The sequence below is a fragment of the Opisthocomus hoazin genome, chromosome W (genome assembly GCF_030867145.1).
Source record: "Opisthocomus hoazin isolate bOpiHoa1 chromosome W, bOpiHoa1.hap1, whole genome shotgun sequence".
NCBI classification, from domain to species: domain Eukaryota; kingdom Metazoa; phylum Chordata; class Aves; order Opisthocomiformes; family Opisthocomidae; genus Opisthocomus; species Opisthocomus hoazin.
This window is the reverse complement of record NC_134453.1, coordinates 25509426-25536825: the sequence shown is the minus strand read 5'-3', so window position 1 is coordinate 25536825 and position 27400 is coordinate 25509426. Positions and strand designations below refer to the sequence as shown.

The window sequence follows — 27400 nt, the reverse complement described above, 5'->3', positions numbered from 1 at the left end:
CTGGGCACGACGTAGATGGTATGGAATAAGGGGTGGATAATGTCCTGGGTTCGGCCAGGACAGGGTTAATTTTCACCAGACTCCAGGAAGGGGCACAGCCGGGTGGGCTGACCCAACCCCAACCTGGCCAAACAGAGCAGGGTATTCGATACCATATGCTGTCATGCTGGGTTCCGGTGGGGGGGGCGGCGCGGCGGGAACTCACTTGCGGCTCGGGAGGGCACAGTGGCGGTGCGGTCCGAGAGAGTGGTTCTGTTCTGCGGGCTCTGTTCTGCGGGTTTGTTTTGTGTATTCTCCTTATCTGTATTGTTGTTGTTCCTGTTCCCTTTGTTTGCTGTTCTGTTAAACTGCCCTTATCCCGACCCACCAGTTTCTGCCTGTTTTCTTTCCATTCTCCTCTGCACCCCGGCGGGGGGAGGGGCGGCCACATGGCGCTTTTGTTACCGGCTGCAGCCGAAACCAGAACACTCACCCACCCCCCCATCTTCTCATTACTGCCCCCCCGCCAGCTGCCCCACTTAAAAGTGAGCGTGACCTCACGTGGTATCAAATACCCTGTTTGTTTGGCTAGTTTGGATCAGCCTCCTGGCTTCTTGTGAAAATTAAACCTTTCCTATATCAAATTAACCCTATCCTATATCAAATACCCTGTTTGTTTGGCCCCTCTAAACCTGGTCAGAGTATTTGTTACTCACTTGTTGTAAAAATGAATTAGAAGTCCCTTCAAGAGGGTAAGAAGTAAGATCAGGCTTTCTACTCTGCCTGGAGAACTGCCCGCTGGAAACTGGAGTTGGCATTTTTCCTAGAAGAATCCCCTTTTGTGATTGTTTTTCCTTGTAACTTGCGCACTCGTGCCTCTAGGGTTGAGGTAGGTTTTCCATCCCACTTCCTCCTGTCCTCTCCGTGGTTACACAGGTAAAACCACAGGGTGCCTCATGTTGCTTATCCTCTGTATCCTCTCTCCTGAGCAGAGGAACACTTACTCCTAGTAGCCGAGATACTGGTCCGTACAGGTGTGGGGTAGGATCTATCCTCTTAGAGTTGCTGGACCTGCCGGGACAGTTTCTCCACAGCCATGAGGGAGGAAGAGGGACTTTCTTCATATTGCCTGAGTCGGCTGGCCACTTCATCCACCGTTGGTGGCTCTTCGCCTTTCCAGTCCATTACTGCCAATGAGTTGGCATACAATAATGATGGTACGCTCCGTACAAACTTCCACCACATGGGTCATGTGCATTGGACTTCATCTGGGTCTGTGGGTAACTGCGCATTGTCTGGGTCGTAATAGACTACCTCCTGCATGGCTAATTCCCTCAGGTACTGTATACCTCCCTCCATAGTGGTCCACTTGCCTGGATAACATACAGTATCTTCACTGAAGGGATATTTTCCCTCACGCCTGAAAGAAGTAGCCTCCAGAGGCTGGGGGCTTGTGTCCTTTTTCCAGTTGCCTTAGTGCCCCCTTCCATGTGCTCACCTGGAAGGTGGCTCAAATTTTTCGCATATCTCACAGCTCACTCAAGGACAGGGATCGGGTGACTATCTCTGGCTCTGCCTCCTTCTCCTGCTCTCGTGATGGCCCTGGTTCATCATCATCCCTTACTGGGCAAACTGATTTTTTCTTCTGTGTATTTCTTCTTCTGTATAGAGGTGATTGATACTGGTATGGATTGGTTTTCTGGTTTAGCTGCAGTGCTTGTCACTGGGGTTTGAGCAGCTGCCGTGCCTGCCGTGGGGCCTGGGGCAGCCGTGGAGCCTATTGGGGAGGTTGAGGCAGTTGGGGCAGCCATGGCATCTGTCGCTCTTTCCCCCCATTCCCCTTTAGGCTTGGGCCAGACCCCAGCACATTGCAGTGATTTGTGTCTCCCTGGAACTCCCAGGGTGGCAGCACACTTTTTCCAAATATTGTACTAGTTTGTCAGGATTCTGCACTTGTTCAGGGTAAAGTTCCAAAACATCAGGGGTGCCCTCCATCCTAGGCATTTGCCCATGCTATTCCACATCCCCCCACCCCACCCCCCGCCACTCATAGCTGTCCAGTCTCAGGGCAGATCTCTGGGCAATAATTTCAACTAATTATTTAACTCTAAACAAGTCCTGAAAGACATTCATGAGACGTAGCAATAGAAGCATGATGGCTTGACCATCCCAAGAATACTAAAAATTCTCAAAAGCTGTTATGACTAGCCTGAAGGAGAGAGGAGGGGTGAAAGAGTGGGGAAAAGTATCCCTTACAGTTTTCCCCATAGACTGGGTTCAATCATTCATAAATTCCAAGAGATAGCATCCCAGGCACAGAAATAACCGCAGTGCTGCATACAAATACAAGCCTAACTTCATGCCCATTGATGTTATCATAAATTGATATTACACAGTACAGCAAAATGGTAATCCTGATCCTTTTCCCAGAGGTAATGAACAGCACCTCAATGAATACATACAGCTAGTAAGGATTTACATACCACAGCCATATAACCAAACAAAGCAGCATTGTGACCAGTGACTATTTAACTGATATAATAAGTGCATATAACAAATTATCACAAAATTGTTTCAACATGTTCCGGTTAGCCCTGCCAGTATCCCAACCCTTCGTGTCCACCTTGGGTGCTAAAAAAGACTGTCATGGTTTAGCCCTGGCCAGCAACAAAGAACCATGCAGCTGCTCTATTGCCCCTCCCGTCCGGTGGGGTGAGGAGGAGAATTGGAAGAAAAAGGCAAAACTCTTGGGTCGGGATAAGGACAGTTTAACAGAACAGCAAAGGAAGCAAACAGTAACAACAATACTACTGATAAAAAGAATATACAGAACAAGGGAATACACAGGGCAATTCTCTCACCACCCGATGCCCAGCGCACTCCCAAGCAACCATTACCGCCCCCCCCCCCGCCAGCTCCCCCACTTAAAACCGAGCATGACATCACATGGTATCAAATACCCTGTTTGTTTGGCTAGTATGGGTCAGCCTCCTGGCTTCTTGTGAAAATTAACCCTATCCCAGCTGAACCCAGGACAAGGGGTCTTTATGCTGGCAGAAGTGATGATAAAATACATCTGTATGTAAGAGCAGCAAAAACCAAGGAGAGCTTGGATAAAACCTGAGAGCTGAGCCCAAGACATACAGGAAAAAGTTTGCACGGGAATTTCCCATAACTTAAATATCTGAAAAGAGAAACACTCTGGAGTAAGTGAGTCCTCCAGCTGATTGAGTTGCAGAGCTTCAACAAGGTCAATGATGTCAGCAAGGGTCTGCATGAGATGGGACAGGCTAGCTGCCGTGGTATCCCGTGTTACAAGGAGACATACTAAGTGACTATATGCTGATGAAATAAATTTGTAGACTGGGTGGTTCTGCAGCCTTTCTCTTCTCTGCATCTGCACTTATTCTGCACTATGAGTAAGGAAGGTGTTATCCTAAACCAAAATTTTTGTCTCTTTTTGTAGGTCACCATTTCAAAGCTCATAAGGCTGTTCTTGCTGCCTGTAGCCAGTTCTTCTACAAATTCTTCCAAGATTTCACTCAGGAGCCCTTGGTGGAGATTGAAGGTAGTCTGATTCATGCAAATAAAAACCTTCAGAGTTGTGTGCCCAGGCTCAAAATGAATGTAGTATCCTTGGTATGGGCTTAAATGCATGCTTGGTCATATCGATTAGCTTTCTAGATCTCAGCTCTTGAGTTGTTCTGAGGTAGTGTCGTGGTTTAACCCTGGCTGGCAACTAAGCACCACACAGCCAAGCTCGCTCATTCCCCTCCAGTGGGATGGGGATGGGGGATGGTAGAGAATCCGAAGGGTAAAAATGAGAAACAAACTCATGGGTTGAGATAAAAACAGTTCAATAATTAAATATTTTTTTAAATGGTAAGGAGAAGAGAAAAAACAACAAAGAGAGAGGAAAATAAAACCCAAGACAAGTGATGCAAAAGAAAACAATTGCTTGCCACCAACTGACCGATGCTCAGCCAGTCCCCAAGTAGTGGCCCCTCCGCCCGCCTTCCTCCCCAGTTTTATTGCTGAGCATGATGTCATATGGCATGGAATATCCCTCTGGTCAGTTGGGGTCAGATGTCCCAGCTGTGTCCCCTCCCAACCTTTTGTGCACCTCCAACCTACTTGCTGGTGGGGCAGTGTGAGGAGTAGAAAAGGCCTTGACTCTGTGTAAGCACTGCTCAGCAGTAACTAAAACATACCTGTGTTATCAGTGCTATTTTCAGCACAAATCCAAAACATAGCCCCATACAAGCTACTATGAAGAAATTTAACTCTGTCTCTGCCAAAACCAATACAGATAGCTATTGACACTGGAAAAAAACTTCCCCTGAAGAAAAATTAAAAAGAAAAAGATGCCTTGGCTGGCGTGCAAGAACAGGATAGATGTGGAGCAATACTTGCCTGGTAGGCAAGGAGCAATACTTCAGCTTCCGGTAGCTTGCTGCTCAGAGGTCTCTTGAGAGAGAGGTCATATTTTTATGTTTAAATTTGTACTTTTTATTATTCTATACAAACAGCTTTTTGTCCATCTTATCCTTCCTTTTATCTTTGTGATGGCATGACTCTGTAGTTGTTCCAGATTCACATGTTTCTACAGTAGACTTTTTATTTCAACATGAGCCTTTCAAGGGGGCGTCTTCACGAGACTGGCTGTCAAAGTACTGTGATCAAAATGGTGAGCAGGCAAGAGTGTAAGATTCATCAGATAGATGAGACTGAGGAACTGCTAAAAGAGGCTGTTTTTCTTGCTTGTAAACAGGTGTAAGTAACATGGCATTTCGTCACCTAATTGAGTTCACCTATACAGCAAAACTAATGGTCCAAGGTGAGGAAGAAGCAAATGATGTTTGGAAAGCAGCTGAGTATCTACAGATGTTGGAAGCAATCAAAGCTCTTGAAATCAGGTAAACACATAAGCCTCTTTTTCTTCCCAACACTGAAATGTAGAGTCTTAAGAATCCTTTTACGAGAGCTGGTTGCCAGTATTTGCAGTACTGTTCTTTATCCTAGAACCTCCTAAACTTGTGTGGGACTCTTGTGTATACTCTTCTACTGTAAGATATGGGTCAGAATTATAAAGGCTAAAAAATGAACGTCGCATTCTTTGGGCTGGAACTCAATGACAAGTGACATGGCTGGTAAATGTTGCAGACACTGTAGGGCTGTGACTTTGTGGTAACTAATACCAGGTCTCTGTGCTATCTGACTGCCCACACCTGACTGAGAGCTGGGTGTACAGTGACGATGTCTCTCAGGTAATTAGTCCACATTAACAAGTTTGTGCTGATGTTTTGATTTCATGCAACTTTCTGCTTTCAAGAGAATAGGCAGTTATTTTAAAACTTCTTGTTGCAAAATTAATCTCTCAAACTTCTTGAACAAATGTAATTGTTATAATTGGTTTTATGTGTGATCAGTACTTAATCAAATGCTGCTGTGGCACCTTTTATCCAGTATGAGGAATTGTACTCCATTACCAAACTCCAACCTGAGAAAAGCAGGTGCCATTCCCATCGTGCTGTTTTTCTTCCTCTTCCTTACCTTTCACAAAGTGCTGTCCTCGCTCCTTCTGTATGCTACACTGTTCTTCTGTCATGAAGGAGAGGGAGGGGCAATAAATGCCTCCCAGCATTATGGTTATCCTTGCATTCTCTTCTAGACCTGCTGAAAGGTCTTTGTGTTCAGACTAAGGAAAGACTGTTGCTTCCTCTTGTCCTGGGTTTGGCCAGAACAGGGTTAATTTTCACCGGAATCCAGGAAGGGACACAGCCGGGGGGTGGGGGCTGACCCCACCTGGCCAAACAGAGCCTGGTATTCCATACCATGTGACGTCACGCGGGGTTCCGGTGGGGGGGGCGGCGCGGCGCGGCGCGGCAGGAAGGCACTCGCGGCTTGGGGGGGCGCAGCGCCGGTCCTGTTTCGGGAGAGCGGCTGTCTGAGTTGTACGGTTCGTTGTTGTGTTTTCTCCTTATTTGTATCGTTGTTGTTCCTGTTTTCCCTCTGTTTGCTGTTCTGTTAAACTGCCCTTATCCCGACCCACCAGTTTCTGCCTCTTTCTTTTCATTCTCCTCCGCACGCCGGCGGGGGGAGGGGCGGCCGCGTGGCGCTTTTGTTGCCGGCGGCAGCCGAAACCAAGACACTCTTTATCTCCCCATAGACACACTAGCTAAGGAGAGTGGCATTGACCCGGAGTTCCTCTAGTAGCCAAACAATGTTTGGTTCTTTTTTTTTGTTTTAAAAGCACCTGCTTTAAAAAAAAAAAACAAAAACACCCACAAACAAACAAAACCTTCGTGACATGGTACAGTGGAAACTTGGTTTTTGACATCAGTGTTGGTTTTTTTGAATCAACTTATTCTGTGCTTATTATGTGGATTGGTAGCAGAGCTAAATAAGTATGTTTTGGGGTTTTTTTTAACAGGAAAGATGGTATTTTGCATTTCTAGTCCTACCCTCCAACCCCACCAACACCCTTTTTTGACATTATTAAGATTAAGCACGGTATCACCAAAATAATTTTTTTTCTTTTTTAATTCAGGAATAAAACAGACCTTTGCTGTCTGCTTGAGAAATTTAAGAGACACTTGAAACTGAAAAATTATGCTCTGGTTGGTGTCACTTTGAGTCTGTGTACACCAGTAGAGCTGTTGAGCCAGGATTCAGATCAGTCCATCAAGCTAAACTGTCCAGCCTGCAATTATTTCCCACTGTTGTATAATGTTATGCAGTTTGTTGGTTATGCATCGCTAGTAAACGCTGTAATTCTTATGTTACAAGGAAACAAATGTTTTGCTTATTAAACACATGTGCAAGCCAGTCTATTCTTAGAGCTATTTCCATTGTTCATAGATTTTGAAAAATTTATTTTTGGTAGGGTTTTTTTGGTTAGAAAAACAAACGTGAGTACCACTGTCAGTCTTGGTTTTCTCCTCCACAGTAGGAGGGGGAAGAATTGCAGTACAGTGCTTCTGTCTGAGCTTTGACTGAAAGGGGTAAGCTTCCAAAAGTTCAGCTAGAGATTATTATAGAACTAACCATTTGTGTAATGCATCAGAGCTGCACATCACATAATCTAGACTAGAAAGAAAACAACCAGCTGTTATTCCTTGAATTACAGTGTGTTGTATGTGTGTATCCCCATTCAAAGTTTCACACCTGAGCCACACAACGTGCTCATGGACATTAGTCTCCTCTTTGCTAAGCAGATTATTATTTTGGTATGTGATCCTGGAGCTCCTTGCAGTAATGTGCAAAGTAACTGTCACCTTCTAGACATCAGAAATCCAGTCTAGATGAAACTATAAGTTTAGCTGCTCTGTCTTCCTGTATCTGAATATAGTAAGGTGCAATTTAATGAGCTGTATCCTGCATTAGGTCATTAGCCACTTATCTCTGCCATATGACATACAGATATTGGAGAAAAACCTTATCTCTCCTATTACTAGAAAACCTGAAAGTGATAGGGAGTAGGTTACATAAAAGGATTCATCAGGCTGAAAAGGAAGGTAAAAGCACAAATTACTCTTGTCAGTCTGATTTGAGGGGAAGATAACCACTCATTTTCGAAACTGATAATCAGTAGTAAAACCTCCAGCATGTAAGTGCTGTGGATAATCATGAGGGTGTGACTTGAAAGCATTGGCCCACTCAGCTCTGTCTGAGATGGGATACTATCCCTGACATCTTGGAGGAAGGGGGTTGTGTGTTTATGGTGCAAGGAGAAGAGGAACAGAGCTGGGGGTTGTGTTTAAGCTCAGAAAATTAAACTAGAATACTCTTTCCACATCCCAGTGGCTTTTTTTTTACCTCAGCTGTTAGCTGTGTGCTTTTCTGAATTACAAAATGTTATAATAATCGTTGTGTGAAGTCACAGCTGTAGTGTTTCTAACAAGCTGTAAGCTCTGCAGACAATTGCATGCACTCCAGAGCTTAAGAGGTGAATAGCGTAGGAAGGATTTGAATCTTATTTCTGAGTAGGCAGACCAAAGAACTCCTTCCTTTGGGGAAGTTTTCTTTCCAAGTGCAGAATTTCACAAGTTTCTTAGATAAACTTTCTTTCTTAGATAAAATGTTATTAGGCTAACCGGCCTTTCTTCTTGGTAGGTGGTTGTGGTGAGTTGACCCTGGCTGGATGCCAGGTGCCCACCGAAGCCGCTCTATCACTCCCCTCCTCAACTGGACAGGGGAGAAAAAATATGCCCACGGTCTGTGGGTTGAAGATGTTGATGAATTTATTGGGCACCAGTTGCTGAAACCAGGTCCAGTCCCATCACCACTGTGCTTTGCTCCGCTTCATCAAATCCCATCCTTCATTAGTTTTGGTGATTCTTACTGTAATACTGTTGATATAACATAGAACAACTATAGCAGTGATAACACACAGTGACAGGGTCATTTAGCAGTTAACATCGTACAATTTAATTTATTGGCTATTCTCACCCAAAATCAAATCCCTATGAGGTACACATCGGATTTCCCCATCCTTCCGCATCACCCACCAGGTGCACCCAGGTCCTTGAGCAAAAGCAATCCTGTGGACAGGATTAACTTTGCCTGAGGCAGGACCAACCCAGACTGTCTTCCCTAACATATTCCGCATGTGCACTACAGGGACTTTATCCCCTTCTACAGGGCGATAGGGCAGGGCCAGCCTGGTGGGTAGATCCTCTGCTGTTAACTAACCAGGTGGCTTTTGCTAAATGAGAATCCCTGTGTTTGAAGGTCCCACCCCCCATTGCCCTCAAAGTGGTTTTTAGCAGCCCATTGTATCATCCGATTTTCCCAGAGGCTGGTGCATGGTAGGGGATGTGGTACACCCACTCAATACTGTGTTCTTTGGCCCAGGTGTCCATGAAGTTGCTTCAGAAATGAATCCCGTTGTCTGACTCAATTCTTTCTGAGGTGCCATGTCTCCATAGGACTTGCTTTTCAAGGCCCAGGATGGTATTCCGGGAGGTGGCATGGGGCACAGGGTAGGTTTCCAGCCATCTGGTGGTGGCCTCCACCATTGTAAGCACATGGCGCTTGCCTTGGTGGGTTTATGGGAGTGTAATATAGTGAATGTGCCAGGCTCCCCCATATTTATATTTCAGCCATCGTCCTCCATACCACTGAGGCTTTACCCACTTGGCTTGCTTGATTGCAGCACATGTTTCACATTCATGGATAACCTGTGCAATAGTGTCCATGGTCAAGTCCACCCCTCGGTCACGAGCCCATCTGTATGTCGCATCTCTTCCTTGGTGGCCCGAGGTGTCATGGGCCCACCGAGCTATGAATAGTTCACCCTTATGTTGCCAGTCCAGATCCACCTGAGCCACTTCAATCTTGGCAGCCTGATCCCCCTGCTGGTTGTTTTGATGTTCTTCAGTGGCCCGACTCTTAGGGATGTGGGCATCCACGTGACGCACTTTTACAAGCAGCTTCTCTAGCCGGGCAGCAATATCTTGCCACAATGGGGCAGCCCAGATGGGTTTGCCTCTGCGCTGCCAGTTGTTCCTCTTCCATTGCTGCAGCCACCCCCACAAGGCATTGGCCACCATCCAGGAGTCGGTGTAAAGGTAGAGCACTGGCCACTTCTCTCGACTGGCAATGTCTAAAGCCAGCTGGATGGCTTTCACCCCTGCAAACTGGCTCGACTCACCTTCTCCCTCGGCAGTTTCTGCGACTTGTCATGTAGGACTCCATACAGCTGCCTTCCACCTTTCCCACAATGCGAAAAGACCCATCCGTGCACAAGGCACACTGCTTCTCATTTTCTGGCAGCTCATTATACAGTGGGGCCTCTTCAGCATGAGTCACCTCCTCCTCTGGTGATATTCCAAAATCTTTGCATTCTGACCAGTCCATGATTACTTCCATAATTCCTGGGTGACTGGGGTTCCCCATTCGGGCCCGCTGGGTGATCAGTGCATCCCAATTACTCCACGTAGCATCAGTGGCATGATATATAGAGGGGACCCTCTCTTTGAACATCCAGCCCAGCACCTGCATTTGTGGTGCTAGGAGGAGCTGTGCTTCCATGCCAACCACTTCTGAAGCTGCTCCAACTCCTTCATATGCTGCCAGAATCTCTTTCACAGTTGGAGTATAGCAGGCCTCAGATCCTCTGTATTCCCGGCTCCAAAACCCCAGGGGTCGACGTCGAGTCTCCCCTGGTGCTTTCTGCCAGAGACTGCAGGTTGGGCCATTCTGCCCGGCTGCGGTGTAGAGCACGTTTTTAACATCAATTCCTGACCGGACGGGCCCAAGCACTACTGTATGAATTATTTCTTGTTTAATTAGCTCAAATGCTTGTTGTTGCTCAGGGCCCCATTCAAAATCATTCTTCTTCCAGGTCACATGATAGAGAGGGCTTACAATCTGGCTGTAATTTGGGATGTGCATCCCCCAAAACCTTGCAATGCCTAAGAAAGCTTGTGTTTCCTTTTTTCTAGTTGGTGGAGACATAGCTGCTATTTTGTTGATGACATCCATTGGGATCTGACAACGCCCATCTTGCCATTTTATTCCCAAAAACTGGATCTCTTGTGCAGGTTCCTTGACCTTACTTCTTTTTATGGTGAAACTGGCTTTCAGAAGGATCTGAACTATTTTCTTCCCTTTCTCAAAAAACACTTATGCTTTATAGCCCCACGCAATGATGTCGTCGATGTACTGTAGATGTTCTGGAGCTTCACCCTTTTCCAATGCAGTTCTTCCTGGGCTCATTTTCACTCCCGATTTTCTCCACCTCCTCCCCCCAAGTGGTGCAGGGGGACAGGGAATGGGGATTATGTTGTCTCTGCCGCTCCTTCCTCCTCAGGGGGATGACTCCTCACACTCTTCCCCTGCTCCAGCGTGGGGTCCCTCCAACAGGAGACAGTCCTCCACAAACTGCTCCAGCATGAGTCCTTCCCATGGGCTGCAGCTCTTCATGAACTGCCCCAGCATGGGTCCCTTCCACAGGGTGCAGTCCTTCAGGAACAGGCTGCTCCAGTGTGGGTCCCCCACAGGGTCACAAGCTCTGCCAGCAAACCTGCTCCAGAGTGGGCTCCTCTCTCTCCACGAGTCCACAGGTCCTGGCAGGAGCCTGCTCCAGTGCGGGCTCCCCACGGGGTCACAGCCTCTTTGGGGCATCCACCTGCTCCAGCATGGTTTCCTTCACGGGCTGCGGGTGGAGATCTGCTCCACTGTGGACCTCCATGGGCTGCAGGGGGACAACCTGCCTCACCATGGTCTTCATCACGGGCTGCAGGGTAATCTCTGCTCCAGCGCCTGGAGCACCTCCTCCCCCTCCTTCTTCATTGACCTTGGTGTCTGCAGAGTTGTTTCTCTCACATAGTCTCACTCCTCTCTCCCGTTGCAATTTCCATTGCGCAGGTTTTTTCCCCCGTCTTAAATATGTTATCACAGAGGTGCTACCACCGTCGCTGATTGGCTCAGCTTTGGATAGCGGTCCTGGAGCTGTCTGACATTGGCTCTATCGGACATGGAGGAAGATTCTAGCAGCTTCTCACAGAAGCCACCCCTGTAGCCCCCCCCCCCCCCCGCTGCTACCAAAACCTTGCCACGCAAACCCAATACGGTGGTGCATATCATTCATGAGGGGCTATTTAAAACACTTTTACCTTATGTCAAAGGTTCCACCGTTTTAACCGTACTATTCTACAGCTCTAAGGAGTTCTAGATTAAGGACAAATTAGCTTCTGAAATGCATGCAGGTCATGTGTTCGTTCATCATTCAGCTTCTTTGAGAAACAGCTAGAGAGTGTTGGATGCAGAAGCTCAGTATTAGGCAGGAATTGCTACGTCAGTGCTTATGGATCTTAACTATGTTTGTGCAAATACTTTGCAGGAACAAAGAAAATTCATCACTCTTAGAATCAAATCAAACACAAGGTAAAAATAAACTGAAAAAGAGGAAGATAGCTGAAACCTCTAATGTTATCACAGAAACACTGCCATCTGCAGAATCGGAGCCTGTTGAAATTGAGGTTGAGATTGCTGAGGGGACAATTGAAGTGGAAGATGACAGCATCGAAACACTTGAAGTAGCTTCTGCAGAGCAATCTATAAAGTACATACAGACAACGGGTACATCAGATGAATCTGCTTTGGCTCTTTTGGCAGATATCACCAGTAAGTATCGTCAGGGAGAGACAAAATGCCAGATCCAAGAAGAAGGTGATAGTGCAACTGATCCCTCGTGCAAACAGGTAGAAGGTATTGAAATCGTGGAACTTCAGCTGTCACATGTGAAGAATTTATTCCACTGTGAGAAATGTAACCGTTCGTTTAAATTGTTTTACCATTTTAAGGAACACATGAAAACACACTCTACTGAGAGTTACAAGTGTGACATATGCAATAAAAGCTACCTACGAGAGAGTGCTTTGAAACAGCACCTCACCTGTTACCACCTTGATGAAGGTGGTGCCAGCAAGAAGCAAAGACCTGGCAAAAAAATACATGTATGCCAGTACTGTGATAAGCAGTTTGACCACTTTGGACATTTTAAAGAGCACCTCCGGAAGCACACAGGTAAGAGCACTGCTATGGTTCTGTACTTGTGGCTTTGGCTCTAGCATTGTGGGTTTTTGCATGTTTTGGGGAAACAGAGAATATGCTGAAGAGAACATGTGAGTCCTGAGTGCTAGAAATACTTGACTTCTAGTTACAACTAAAATGCTGGTTTGTTTCTTATTTTATTTTTTTGTTTTCCATTGATATAAACTTTGAGGGATTGAGGTGGTTAAAAATAGGCACCTAAAACCAGAAAGCACTAATGAAGCTTCTCTCTCAAGACTATTAAATCTTAAAGATTTTTTTCAAAATCATTTCTTAAAGCATGTTTTCTTCTTCAAAAGTACCAAACTGAGTAGTTACTCTTATTTTCACAATTCTGCTAGTAAATGTTTCTGTTGAAATACGATCTGAACTGTGAGCTTCTCGGTGGAATACACAGTTTAAAGGGTTTCTTTAATTAACAGAACTTCTGAGCAAATGTCTATTAATGCATTAGGCATAAAATACCCCCCTAACAACTCTCTCTTATACCATCTTGTTTGTACCATTTTCTTTGTTAATTAACACAGCAAAACATTTCTAGTTACTGTAGTAGACTCTTCTTACTGTAAAATCTGCCTCTCTGAAATCTGGATAGTATCTTTTGAGTAAAAAATGACTTGTGCTCCTTCTTCTATATAATATGGGAGGTTAAGGTGCTATTTCTTCATCTCGCTGAAAAGTCTGTACTATCTGAATAGGTACTGAACATTATATAGATAGCTCTCTGAATGTAGAATATATGTTGTCCTGATCTTTCAGATGTTTTTGTTTAATATGTCAGTCATGAGTCATCAGTAAGAATTTAATGGAGGGTAGCAGTCCTATTTCTTTCACAGCTTGCTGTTGTTGCTAAAGCCTTTTAATTGGAACGTCTTTGCATCTGTGTATGGGACTGCTGAGTATTGATATATGTCTACTCCCAATAGCCCCTTAAAAGTTGCATTTATAAAAAGTCTTTGGAAAATCCTTACTCCCTATGAAGTAGGGAGTGTTTCTCCATTATGACCAAGCCAAATACAACCTACTTAACAAAAGTCTTTTCAGAGAAAAGTTTGTGGCGGATTAACAGAGTAACCCAATTATCACAGTACGTTGGTTGCTGTTGTGACAAAGGATTTGGGGGATGAAGCAACTTAGCATATCACAGGAGATGCAGAGTACTTTCTAAATATTTATTGATACAAGTATAACACACAGAATCTAATTACTTCCAGTTCAGCATTTTGAAAGCCTTAAGCTTAAAATTAAATCAGATACTACCATTTAACTGTGCTCTCCTAAGGTCAGTGGAAAAACTTCCACTGAGCCAAAGGCTTTCTAAGTTCTTAATTCTGTATTCAACCAGTGCTATACGAAAATGAAATTAAAAGGCCAGGGAGAAAATGTCCTACAAAGTATTTGATCCTGTTGCTGCTTAATCACAACACCAGCAATAACATGAAACTAGCAACTGGAGCAGAAACAGACACCTTATCAAGGTTGGTAATTCTTTTTGATGTAGGAACTTGACATTACCAATGGCTGTTATCTTTGTCTCAATAAAAGAAAGGAAGGAGAACTATGGAGTTTCTTTCTCACACGTGCGTACAGTGCCTTAAGCAGCTTCTGAATCTCAGGAAAAAAATCCTCAAAATTGTCTTGTATGTCGTGTAACTGAACGTACTAACAAAGTCATCTCCAGAACTTATAAAGAGGGAAGTTTTTTGGCCTGATCTAATGATTCTCTTTTTTTCCCTTTATGAGAATGAATGAGATTTCACTTGCCAATCGTAAGTAACTCATAAGACAGAAATTCTGCAAGGCTGCGCTTAAATAATATATATCTGCTGAGTTCAGTAGCTTTAATTTGTCTTACACAAGAAGAGCAATTTCCTCATACAGAAATCAATCTTAGAATGAAGCTACTGCTCTCAATATGCTTGTCTAATCCTGGTATTTTGCAAAGCTTATATCCCAGAAAGAGACACTGAACAGCTTTGATTCCCTCTGAATTTACTGGGAATTTTGACTGCTGAATATTTCTTAAAGTTAGGCCTTCTTAATTTTTTTTTCTTTGTTTTCCTTTTATGGAGAGTGTGTGTGTGCTCACATGAGAGAAGGTGGAAGTGAAGGAGTTGTGACGTGCTCCAAGCAGCCAAATTAATCAGCCCTTGTCTGAAAACCCTATAACTCAAGTAATTTGTATGCAGATTATACAAACTTCTTAAGAAAAATTAATCAAGGTCTTTGCCATTCTTCATAAATCTAAAATATGTCTTACAGGAAGTATACTTTGAACTGCAAATAACATCTTCCATAGGAGTGGATAAATGGACTCTTTACATACCTTGATCCTAAATGATCCTAAGAAGTTCATTTGATAAATGCCTGCCTTGGGGGGGGGGGGGAAACAAGCAAAAAACCCCAACTAGGCTAACTATTTCTCTCTAAACCAAATCTAAATAACGATATGGCAGCTTTATGGTTATGGTTGAATTCCCTGGTATTTCTTACATATTAGGCAAATAAAAGTCACTGTGTTGTTATGAATGTCTTTTGGTTAAAAAATATTTATTTTGGGCAATCTCCTTCCTGTGGCTGTAGGATTATAAAGGACCAGCACAATATTGGACTGTCTTAGGTCAGAATTTCTGTCCTGTGAGTTACTTATGATTGGCAAGTGAAATCTCACCCGTTCTCATAAACAGAAAAAAGATAATTGTTACACCAGGCCAGAACCCTCCCTCTTTATAGAATCTCACTTAGATGAGACTAAACTTGTAGTTGGATGACACCTGGAGGAAGAAAAGCAAGTTGTCACCTTTAGCAGAAGAGTTTATTCCCCAGTTCGCCAGTGCATTTCTCAAGCTAGAGGCAGGCTGACAGCTCTCTGTGTTTTCCATCGCTGCTGTGACCGGTGCAGCCGAGGTCGCAGCATTGATTTGCACTGTGCAAGAAGTCACACAATGTCTTTTGGCCTTTGGATATCACCACTGTTGTCTTTCAGTTGTCACTTTCAGATACTTTTGGCAGAATACATTGAAGATTATTGAAGAAATTGAGTAAGAATAGAGTAAATCTGTTCTTGACTGGGCGGTGCCTTGCTCCAAGTAACTTTTTAAATGTGACCAGACCGCAGGGCAGGTGAAGGTCTGTGGAGTGAGTTTTGGTCTGTGGTGTGAGTTTTCATAGAATCATAGAATGGTAAGGGTTGGAAGGGACCTTAAAGATCATCTAGTTCCAAGCCCCCTGCCATGAGCAGGGACATCTTCCACTAGACCAGGTTGCTCAGAGCTCCATCCAACCTGGCCTTGAACACTGCCAGGGAGGGGGCATCCACAGCTGCTCTGGGCAACCTGTTCCAGTGCCTCACCACCCTCAGAGTAAAGGATTTCTTTCTTATATCTAATCTAAATCTACCCTCTTTCAGTTTAAAGCCATTCCCCCTTGTCCTATCACTACATGCCCTTGTAAAAAGTCCCTCTCCAGCTTTCTTGTAGGCCCCTTCAGGTACTGGAAGGCTGCAATAAGGTCTCCCCGGAGCCTTCTCTTCTCCAGGCTGAACAACCCCAACTCCCTCAGCCTTTCCTCATAGGAGAGGTGTTCCATCCCTCGGATCATCTTTGTGCCCCTCCTCTGGACCCACTCCAACAGGTCCATGTCTTTCCTGGGCTGAGGGCTCCAGAGCTGGACACAATACTCCAGGTGGGGTCTCACCAGAGCAGAGTGGCAGAATCACCTCCTTCGACCTGCTGGCCACGCTGCTTTTGATGCAGCCCAGGACACAGTTGGCTTTCTGGTCTGCGAGCACACATTGGTGGCTCATGTTGAGCTTTTCATCCACCAGTACCCTCAAGTCCTTCTCGGCAGGGCTGCTCTCAATCCCTTCATCCCCCAGCCTGTGTTGATACCAGGGCTTGCCCTGACCCAGATGCCGGACCCTGCACATGGCCTTGTTGAACCTCATGAGGTTCACATGGGCCCACTTCCCAAGCTTGTCCAGGTCCCTCTGGATGGCATCCCATCCATCAGGCATGTCAACCACACCACACAGCTTGGTGTCGTTGGCAAACTTGCTGAAGGTACACTCAGTCCCACTGTCCATGTCGCCGACAAAGATGTTAAACAGCACCGGTCCCAATACCAACCCCTGAGGAACACCTCTCGTCACTGGTCTCCACCTGGACATCGAGCCGTTGACTGCAACTCTTTGAGCGGGACCATCCAGCCAATTCCTTATCCACCGAGTGGTCCATCCATCAAATGTCTCTCCAATTTAGAGACAAGGATGTCATGTGGGACAGTGTCAAATGCTTTGTTCAAGTCCAGGTAGATGACATCAGTTGCTCTTCCCTTATCCACCAATGCAGTAACCCCATCACAGAAGGCCACCATATTTGTCAGGCAGGATTTGCCCTTAGTGAAGCCATGTTGGCTGTCGCCAATCACCTCCTTATTTTCCATGCACTTTAGCATAGTTTCCAGGAGGATCTGCTGCGTGATCTTGCCAGGCAGAGAGGTGAGACTGACTGTTCAGAATTTCCCAGGTCTTCCTTTTTAGAAATGGGGGTTATGTTTCCCCTTTTCCAGTCCAAGTTTCCCCTTATGTTTCCCCTTTTCCAATTCCAAGTTTTGTTCTGTAATATCCTCTTGGCTCAACAATGTATTTGTTTGCTCACGCAAAGTCTATGATTTTTGATCTACAAGACTACTGGCAGTTCAGCATCTTCTGCATTACCTGTACAACAGTCTTCAAAAACATAGCCTTTTATAACCATTAAGGGGAATATTCCCACCATGTAACATTTTTCCGTGGCCTTTAGGTATATAAGCGAGAATTATAGGCTACTTGTGGATTTCTTTTGAAAAGCTAGTTAGGCACTTCTGAATATCTTTATTTCTGAAAATGCAGGTTTATTGGCTTTCCATTTCAGTAGTCAATAACTACTGCATTCCTGAAAATGTAGGCTTTTAAACTTAAGCTAGCTAGAATAGATTCTTACGTTACTCACTGAAATGTCTCAGTCTCTTTTGGAGTTCATCAAGTAGTTTGTTTCAGTAGTTATGTTGGTATCGGTACCTCCACAGATTAATTATCAGACTTTCAGAAGAAACACACCATTCCTAATTTTTTGTACTTTAATTTCCTTGAATTTCATTGCATTTGTGCATGATGAAATTATTAAACAGAGACAGCAGTTGTTCTTTGTTACTACTTGATGATGGTAATAACAATATAGTACCTTGGATGAAAGTTTTGGGATTTGTTTTGTTTGTTTTAATACTGATGCATTGTTACTTCATGGTCATTATGTACCAACTTCTTTTTCTGGAGCTCAGTTTCAGCTCTCAAGCATAAGCTGTTATTGTTCTTGAAAATAAACCTTTGTATTATTTAAATACTTCCTTCTTTAATGTGTTACTTTGTATATACTGATGTTGAGTCTTTAATTGTTAATATTATCAGGTGAAAAGAGAGAAATAGCTGCTATTTCTTTAAGATTTTTCGTCAGAATAGTAATCTAAGTTCCATAAAAAAACAAAATGTACCTTAAATGGCACTGGTAATTTTTTTACATTGTTGTTTGTTTGTTGTTTGGGGTTTTTTTACAAATGAGAGTTATGATTCCATGTTAGGTTTTTGCCCTTTTATTTTCATAAATAAAGTTTTCATAGAATGTCTTTCTCTTCTTCTGTAGAATAATCCAGTTGGCCACATCTTTACAGCATATTTATCAACCTACACAAAAGGGAGAGGGAAAGAAGGGAGAGCTGACCAAAAACTGGCTGGTTTTATATGCATACAAATCCCTGTGTTTGTCTTAACAGGTGAAAAACCATTTGAATGTCCGAATTGCCATGAACGTTTTGCTAGAAATAGCACACTCAAATGTCATCTTACGGCCTGTCAGTCTGGAGCTGGAGCTAAAAAGGGAAGAAAGAAGCTGTATGAATGTCAGGTAAGTAATGGAAGTAGCAGAGTCTGAGGCTAGATACCTCCTTCCTGTGCTGAGGGAGTGTGGGAGTACTGAGCAGGAAAGGCAACAAGAGTGGGCTTATGTCTCCAAGAACTACTTTTGGTAAAATAAATTATAAAGATTGCATTCAACCACAACATGAGGGTAAATTCTATATCTAAGTAGTTCCATTTAAAATACGGAATTACTGATATGGAGCTTCATAATACTTTGTTAATCAGAGAGATTCTTGTGGGTAGGTAAGTGTTCATCTCCATCTTACTGATCTTTCTGCTTCCTTTTCAAGGTTCTTGATGCACTGACCTAGGCCTTTCCTGCTTGTGAGCATGCTTCACTAAAGTCCAAAATACAAAGTACTATTTTATTTCCTATTTTATTATTCTTCTGTTTAATACCAATATATTGACTTTGTCTGGAAAGTCATTCCAACTTACGATGACAATCTGTAATGTCTTTTACACAAATATAAATGCTGTAGATGGATAGCTAGGGTGCTTGTGTCACCGAAAATCCGGGAATAAACCTCGTAACACCAATGTAGTGTTAAAAGGCAGGCATTCTTTATTGCGACGTCGGATGCACGGGGGATAATTCCGCCGAACGTGCATACCCCATACCCTTTCCGTGCAGTTTATATAGATCAAAATATGCATATTCATCTGATTACATAAGCCCTTTCTTTCATAGTCAAATCAGTCCATTTTCATACACTCCTCCCACCCGCGCTTGCGCAGTGCCTCCTAGTGGTGGTCGTCGGGGGTCCTAAGATGAAGGCTTATCCTCTTCATCACAGTTTCTGCGCAAACTCAGTCCTCTTCTGGCTCTTGTCCCTGCGGCACGGGTCGTCTTGACCAGTTCTAGGCACCTGCTGGTTTTAATTAAAACTAACTTCTTTGGGGGGAGATGTATGACTTTTTGCTTCAATTAATTCACACAATAGATAGGTACCACAAATACACCTGCAACCATTTGGTAACGCTATTTCTATTAAAAATCCCCCTTCACCATTATTGTTTAACATTAATGATTACCTAGGGACTAAACCCTCTGTTCCCAGACCTAATGTCCAGATGGGCAGGGCTGTACAAGGGACATAGCAGCATTGTTCGTGCTTTATGATTAACTAATTCCATCACCGTGGTTACATTTCCCCCCTTTGGAAGTTTTGAAATAATTATCTTTTCAATACTTCCATAATTAATTTTTTTTTAAATCATATAATGATTAAATATTATTAAAATATACTTTTTAAAATTACAACACTACACTATAGTCCACTTGTTTCGCTATAGGGTGGTGAAGTGTAACAACCGACTCACTAAGGTTTTGTCTTCTTGCAATAGCCTGAATTCGATTAAAAGCTGTTCTGTTGGTGAGTTCCTTTTTTAGACAATAATAAATGAGCAGTATTATTAAAACTACTACCAGTAAAAGCAGTCCGGTACCGACTAAAGATTTGACCCAAGAACTAATATTCCACCTGAATCCATTAAAAATTTTATCAAGCCAATTTTCTTGCATGTCTTGTTGAATTTCCCACGGGACTGATTCTCCTACCGCCCTTGGGATTGGAAGACATGCAGTTATTTGGGTCACATTTTGTAAATTTGCAAATTCTTTTATAAGGCCGATCGGAAGACATGCCAATTGATACCCCAAACCTTGGTATTATTTCTTTCAACAATATTTTAACTACTTCTCTCACTTTGTTGGTGCGACAAGGAAAGGCTTCTGGCCATCCAGAAAAAGTATCAATTAATACTAATAGATACCTGAATCCATTCTGCCTGGGCAGTTCAGAAAAATCAACTTGCCAATAATCTCCTGGGGTGTTACCCTGTGTTGTTACTCCTAGGGGTGCCCTTTTCCGATTTAAAGGATTATTTTTGAGACAAATTGGACACTTAGCTACTATAGATTTCATTACTCCTGTCATTCCTACACACACTGCAGATGATTTTAGGCTCTAGACTATAGCATCTACACCCCAATGTGTCTGTGCATGTTTTTCTTTCGCAAGTTCTAACATGACTTGCGGGGTTACTGTTACCCGCTTTTCTGGCGTTACCCACCACTCTTCTGTATTTTGTGATGCCTTTAATTGTTCTGCCAATTGCTCATCCAATTTACTATATTATGGTTTCAGATTCGGGATTTTTATTTGTTTTACTGGTACTAGTGCAAGGATACCTCGTTCCGCAGTCTCCTTTGCTGTTTTGTCTGCCAGTTGATTACCTATGTTTACAGCTGTCTGACCAAATTGATGAGCCTTGCAGTGCATCACCGCCACTTCCTTTGGTTTCTGCGCTTCTTCGAGGAGCTGAAGGATTTCTTCTTTATGTTTTATCGATGATCCTTGGGCTGAGAGCAATCCTCTTTCTTTCCAGATGGCTCCATGAGCATGAATCACACCAAATGCATATTTGGAATCAGTCCATATATTTACCCTTTTTCCTTCTGCCATTCGCAAGGCTCGCTGCAACGCCACCAGTTCTGCTTTCTGTGCCGAGGTATTTGCAGGTAGCGTTCCTGACTCCAGTACCTCGGTGGTGGTGACAACAGTGTATCTGGCCGTTCGTCTTCCCTCTTTGACAAAGCTGCTTCCATCCGCGAACAATTTGAAATCAGGATTTTCCAGAGGCTCATCCCTCAGGTCCGGTCTGCTGGAATAGACTTGTTCAACAGTTAGCAGACAGTCATGTTCTAGATTTTCTGTTGGATTTTTCGTTGACAGAAACATTGCTGGATTTACGATGGTTGTGGTTTTCAGTTCCACATCATCTTGCTCTAGCAAGACAACCTGATATTTCAGCATTTTGCTGGGGGACAGCCAATGACCCCCCTTTTGTTCTAGAACAGTTACCACCATGTGTGGTACATACACCACCATCTTTTGGCCCATAGTCAATTTTCAAGCTTCCTGAATCAGCAATACCGTCACTGCCACAGCGCACAAACATCCCGGCCATCCTTTACTCACGTTGTCAAGTTGTTTAAAGAAGTATCCTACTGGCCGCTTCCAGGATCCCAGACGTTGTGCCAGTACTCCAAGGGCCAGGTGTTGCCTCTCACGGACAAACAGTTTTCCAAATATTGTGGGGCTATTTTTAAATCCTTGTGGAAGTACAGTCCATGTCAGTTGCACCTTTATCCTGTTGCAGGGCTCTCCCATTCAAAAGCAAATATGCTTTGACTTTGTGCATCCAGAGGTATGCAAAAGAAGGCATCCTTTAAATCTAGTACAGTAAACCATTTATGCTCCTCTTTCAGGGATGTCAATAAAGTATAGGGATTGGCCACTACTGGGTGTATATCTTGAACTATTTGATTTATAGCTCTTAGATCCTGGACTAGTCGATATTCCCGTCCCCCAGGTTTCTTTACCGGTAATATAGGTGTGTTATATTCTGACTCGCATTCTACCAAAAGTCCACATTCCAAAAATTTTGTGATTAACCCGTCCAATCCTTTTCGAGCCTCCCCCTTAATAGGATATTGTTTTTGTCTTACCGGTTTGGGTCCAGGTTTTAAGGTCACTTTTACCGGTTCTGCTAATTTGGACCGTCCTGGAACTTCATTTGCCCAAACCAAGGGGATTACTGCGTTTTCCACCTCTTCTGGAATTTGTTCCTCCTTAAAAGAATCCTGTAACATAAACACCTTTGCCTCTACGGCTTTTGATTCTGGTATCAATAATTCAATTTCCTCATTTTTTTTAAAAGTTATTTGTGCCTCTAATTTGCTTAATAAATCTCGTCCTAACAAAGGCAATGGATATTCAGGCATATATAGAAACTGGTGAGTTACCCACTGTTTTCTCAATCTAAATTTCAACAGCTCTAAGAAAGGTTAATTTTCTTTTTACCCTGTCGCACCAACAACATCTACAGATTTATGACTACATTTCCCTTTACATGTGTTTAATACCAAATAAGTGGTCCTTGTATTTATTAAAAATTTTACTTCCTTATTCTCTAGCTTTAGTGTGACCAGGGGTTTAGCTAGGGTTGACTCCCCCGGTCCTCTTCATGATTTCTTATCTAAAGTCCTCAATTTAATCACGCGAAGAGTCCTGCTACTTCTTTCCACGACCTTAAATCAGTTATTGAAAATGGAACCTTTACTGTCACCGGACCAGTATTTCCTACTGCCTCTCAGAGGGGAGCCTGGAGGGGAGCTGGCTCCGCTACCCACCCTGTCCTTCCCCGCGTTCTTCCCGAAACCGGGCTAAATCCTCTCGCACCCTCCCCCAGAGGGGAGGTGGAAGGGCTAACGATCTCGGATTCCTCTTTCTGATTATCCCCCCATCTCCGACGCGGTGCCACCATTAGCTCGACATCATCTTCCTTAGACTCAAATTTCAAACACTCTTTCCCGACGCTACAAGCGGCACAGCATTTTTTTGAACCTTTTTTACGTTTTCCCTTTCCCAAAGCCATTACCATAGAACTATGCGGATGTATCCCACACTGCCTTTGCCATTTCGGATGATTTCTCAGCGAGAAAAACAAATCTACGTATGTCATTTCTTCCCATTTACCTTCCCTTTTACAAAACAACATCAATTGCAAAATGGTATTATAACACAGTGTCCCGTCCTCCGGCCACTTCTCCCCGTCATCCAGAGTATATAACGGCCACCAATGATTACAATACTCAAATAACTGTTTCCGAGTTAAAGGGTCCCCCCCCAGCTCTTTCCAGTGTTTTAAAATACATCCCAAAGGCGTGCCCCTTGGGATGGGTCTTTTACTCGGAAAGGTGCCCATCCTTCAAATGACCAGTGGTAGTGATTGTGCACTATATCACAAACACTAATCAGAGGGACCCCAACCCTTGTTGGAGCTCCCTTTTGGGATCCCAGCCCCCTGCTGAGATCCTGGAGACTTCAACCCGCTGTTGAAGACCTCCCCCTTGGGCCCCGCTCCACCGGCTTTCACCGAGCAGAGACTTTCCACAAAGGTACCTTTTAGCCCAACTCTACGAGGTTTTCACCACGATTTACGAGCAGGCGTATATTACACTTAAAGAATGCCTTAATTAAATTCCAGGGGACTTACTTGGAATCCTTCGGTCCGGGGATCAGAGGTTCTCCTCGAGAATCCCTCGATGCCGGCTGGAGGTCCCGTGATCCCGCGGATCCGTCGGTTTTCACAAGCAGAGTCCCATCTGGGTCGCCAGAAACTGTCACCGAAAATCCGGGAATAAACCTCGTAACACCAATGTAGTGTTAAAAGGCAGGCATTCTTTATTGCGACGTCGGATGCACGGGGGATAATTCCGCCGAACGTGCATACCCCATACCCTTTCCGTGCAGTTTATATAGATCAAAATATGCATATTCATCTGATTACATAAGCCCTTTCTTTCATAGTCAAATCAGTCCATTTTCATACACTCCTCCCACCCGCGCTTGCGCAGTGCCTCCTAGTGGTGGTCGTCGGGGGTCCTAAGATGAAGGCTTATCCTCTTCATCACAGTTTCTGCGCAAACTCAGTCCTCTTCTGGCTCTTGTCCCTGCGGCACGGGTCGTCTTGACCAGTTCTAGGCACCTGCTGGTTTTAATTAAAACTAACTTCTTTGGGGGGAGATGTATGACTTTTTGCTTCAATTAATTCACACAATAGATAGGTACCACAAATACACCTGCAACCATTTGGTAACGCTATTTCTATTAAAAATCCCCCTTCACCATTATTGTTTAACATTAATGATTACCTAGGGACTAAACCCTCTGTTCCCAGACCTAATGTCCAGATGGGCAGGGCTGTACAAGGGACATAGCAGCATTGTTCGTGCTTTATGATTAACTAATTCCATCACCGTGGTTACATTTCCCCCCTTTGGTCACTATACGTAGCTGACATTTGAAAAGCTCTTCAGAAGAACGTTACTTAACTTCTGAAAAGCTAGAAAATATGAGAGCTGAGGTTGGTTGTAGCATTTTTATTTGCAATTTTGCTACTCCACTGCTGTGACAGTCTCAATAACACACTTCCCCCTCCCCCCCACTTAAAGTTTTCACGTTATTCAGTTCACAGAATGGCTGTGGTTTGATGTTAAATTGGGTTGCGTAGTAAAGAAAACTGCTGGATATTGGCTTTATTTGTTGCACAGAAAACAGAGTGATCTTATTCACAGAAAGCAGTGAATACTGCAGGAGATGAATGAATTCTGTGTGTTGTTAATCAAATCATTTAATCAGAGGTTTCACTGATGCTTTTGCATCATTTAGTTGTTATGCTTTACAGTGATGGGCTATACCCCCTTACTTTTGTCTGATAAGCACCAGTTAATTACTTCCTTGGTTATCTCTTCGGCTCTTGACACCTCAGTCGAGAGACGCCTCAGTCCATTTGTCTTTCGTCTTGCATTTGACAAGTCCAGCAAGGCCATCGATTACAGTGACCCTTTGGTTTAATTGCTTCACCTCATAGCTTTCTCTGTTACAGATATTGGGAATGTGGGTTAGTGTTATTTCAGCCTGCAGCAACTACAGCAATTCTTGGATAAATTTTTCTTGATTTTTTTTATCTTTAGAACTAAATTTGAATAGTGTTCAATAAAAAAAATATTTGCTTACTGAACAAAGAGGAAAAAACTCTAATTGGCTAATGTAGCTGCCAAGCCACTCTCCATGATATTTAAAAAGTCACAGCAGTCGGGCGAAGTCCCTGGTGACTGGAACAAGGGAAACATTGTGCCCATTTTTACAAAGGATAGAAAGGAGGACCCTGGGAACTACCGACCTGTCAGCCTCACCTCCGTGCCTGGGAAGATCATGGAACAGATCCTCCTAGAAGCTATGCTAAGGCACATGGAGGACAGGGAGGTGATTCGAGACAGCCAGCACGGCTTCACCAAGGGCAAGTCCTGCCTGACCAACCTAGTGGCCTTCTGTGATGGAGTGACTACATCAGTGGACAAGGGAAGAGCTATGGATGTGATCTATCTGGACTTCTGTAACGCCTTCGATCCGGTCCCCCAAAACATCCTTCTCTCTAAATTGGAGAAATGTGTATTTGATGGGTGGAATGTTCAGTGGATAAGGAATTGGTTGGAAGGTCGCAACCAGAGGCCAGTGGTCAACAGTTCGATGTCCAGATGGAGATCGGTGACAAGTGGTGTCCCTCAAGGGCCATATTGGGACCAGTACTGTTCAATATCTTCATCAATGACATAGACAGTGGGATAGAGTGCACCCTCAGCAAGTTTTCAGGTGACACCAAGCTGAGTGGTGTGGTCGACATGCCTGATGGATGGGATTCCATCCGGAGGGACCTGGACAAGCTTGGGAAGTGGGCCCATGTGAACCTCATGAGGTTCAACGAGGCCAAGTGCAGGGTCCAGCATCTGGGTCAGGGCAAGCCCTGGTATCAACACAGGCTGGGGGATGAAGGGATTGAGAGCAGCCCTGCCGAGAAGGACTTGAGGGTACTGGTGGATGAAAAGCTCAACATGAGCCACCAAGTGCGCTCGCAGCCCAGAAAGCCAACTGTGTCCTGGGCTGCATCAAAAGCAGCGTGGCCAGCAGGTTGAGGGAGGTGATTCTGCCCCTCTACTCTGCTCTGGTGCGACCCCACCTGCAGTACTGCATCCAGCTCTGGAGCCCTCAGCCCAGGAAAGACCTGGACCTGTTGGAGTGGGTCCAGAGGAGGGCCACAAAAATAATCCGAGGGCTGGAGCACTTCTGCTATGAGGAAAGACTGAGAGAGTTGGGGTTGTTCAGCCTGGAGAAGAGAAGGCTCCGGGGAGACCTTATTGCAGCCTTCCAGTACCTGAAGGGGGCCTATAGGAAAGCTGGAGTGGGACTTCTGACGAGGGCCTGTAGTGATAGGACAAGGGGTAATGGCTTTAAACTGAAAGAGGGTAGATCTAGACTAGATATAAAGAAGAAATGTCTTACAGTGAGGGTGGTGAGGCAATGGAACAGATTGCCCAGAGAGGTGGTTGTCGGGGCGATCGGCTAAGTCCTGCCCCGAGGGTCGCGAACCTGGAGAAGCGGCGGAAGAATGCAGCCGACTCAATGTGAGTGATAAGCAAGCTTCGTTTATTACAGTTTGGTTACACAATTTATAGAGTGATTAATTAGCTACTACATATTGCAAAGTTAGAGCTCATTATTGGCTAGCCAGCTAAATGTCAACTCCGCCCATACTCCCTCATTCTTCTCCAGCTGCAACCTGTTTTTCACATTCTTGCTAACCGCAGAGTTGATTTGTTAAATTCCTTGTTCTGTCAAGGACACCGTGTGCTAAGCTTAAAATGGATTTTCTACAACAAGCAATTCGGTCGAGCCTTGCCATCCCCCCACACTTCCCCCTTTTTCTTTTTAAATTGCGATAGGGCTCCTAATAGATGAGAATTTGTTAAAAATACACAAAGGTCAATAGGGAGGTCGGGGTCACGACGGTGGACGAAACGTGAGGCAATCTGGTCAGCAATTTGAGAGAGGATACGCTGCTGTTCCGACGTAAGTTGCACCGGTGTGGTTGGGTCTGTCCCACGTAGTAACGGTCGAAGGCTGTCCAGCTGTGCGTTGGATATTCCGACGACAGGACGGATCCATTGGATGTCTCCCATCAGCCTCTGGGCATCATGTAGCGTGTTGATTGACGTGTTGAGTTGTAGTTTTTGTGGTTGAATCTGAGAGTCAGCAATCTTCCAGCCTAGATATAGCTATGGCGCTTTCGTTTGAATTTTTTCAACAGCTATTATTAAGCCATTCTCTCTCAGTGTTGTATGTAATAGCTGAACTTGTTCGGCGCTGAACTCCGACTCCTGCGCGAGCAGGATATCATCCATATAATGATAAATTAACGTGTGTGGCCATAATTTCCTTAAGGGTTGTAGTGCATTGTCCACATACAACTGGCACAGCGTGGGACTATTTTTCATTCCTT

General features: G+C 44.3%; 1 protein-coding gene across 1 annotated transcript in view; it reads left to right on the top strand.

Annotated features, from left to right (window-relative positions):
- Window positions 1–206: 206 nt before the first annotated feature.
- The window catches only part of LOC142365588 (zinc finger protein 131-like), a 33385-nt gene continuing 6191 nt past the window's right edge, over window positions 207–27400 (top strand). The window contains exons 1-5 of the mRNA XM_075446493.1: window positions 207–277; window positions 3446–3547; window positions 4751–4895; window positions 11828–12513; window positions 18349–18479. Of these exons, the coding sequence (XP_075302608.1) occupies window positions 4762–4895; window positions 11828–12513; window positions 18349–18479 (951 nt within the window). The 5' untranslated portion in view covers window positions 207–277; window positions 3446–3547; window positions 4751–4761. The remainder of the gene's footprint in view (window positions 278–3445; window positions 3548–4750; window positions 4896–11827; window positions 12514–18348; window positions 18480–27400) is intronic.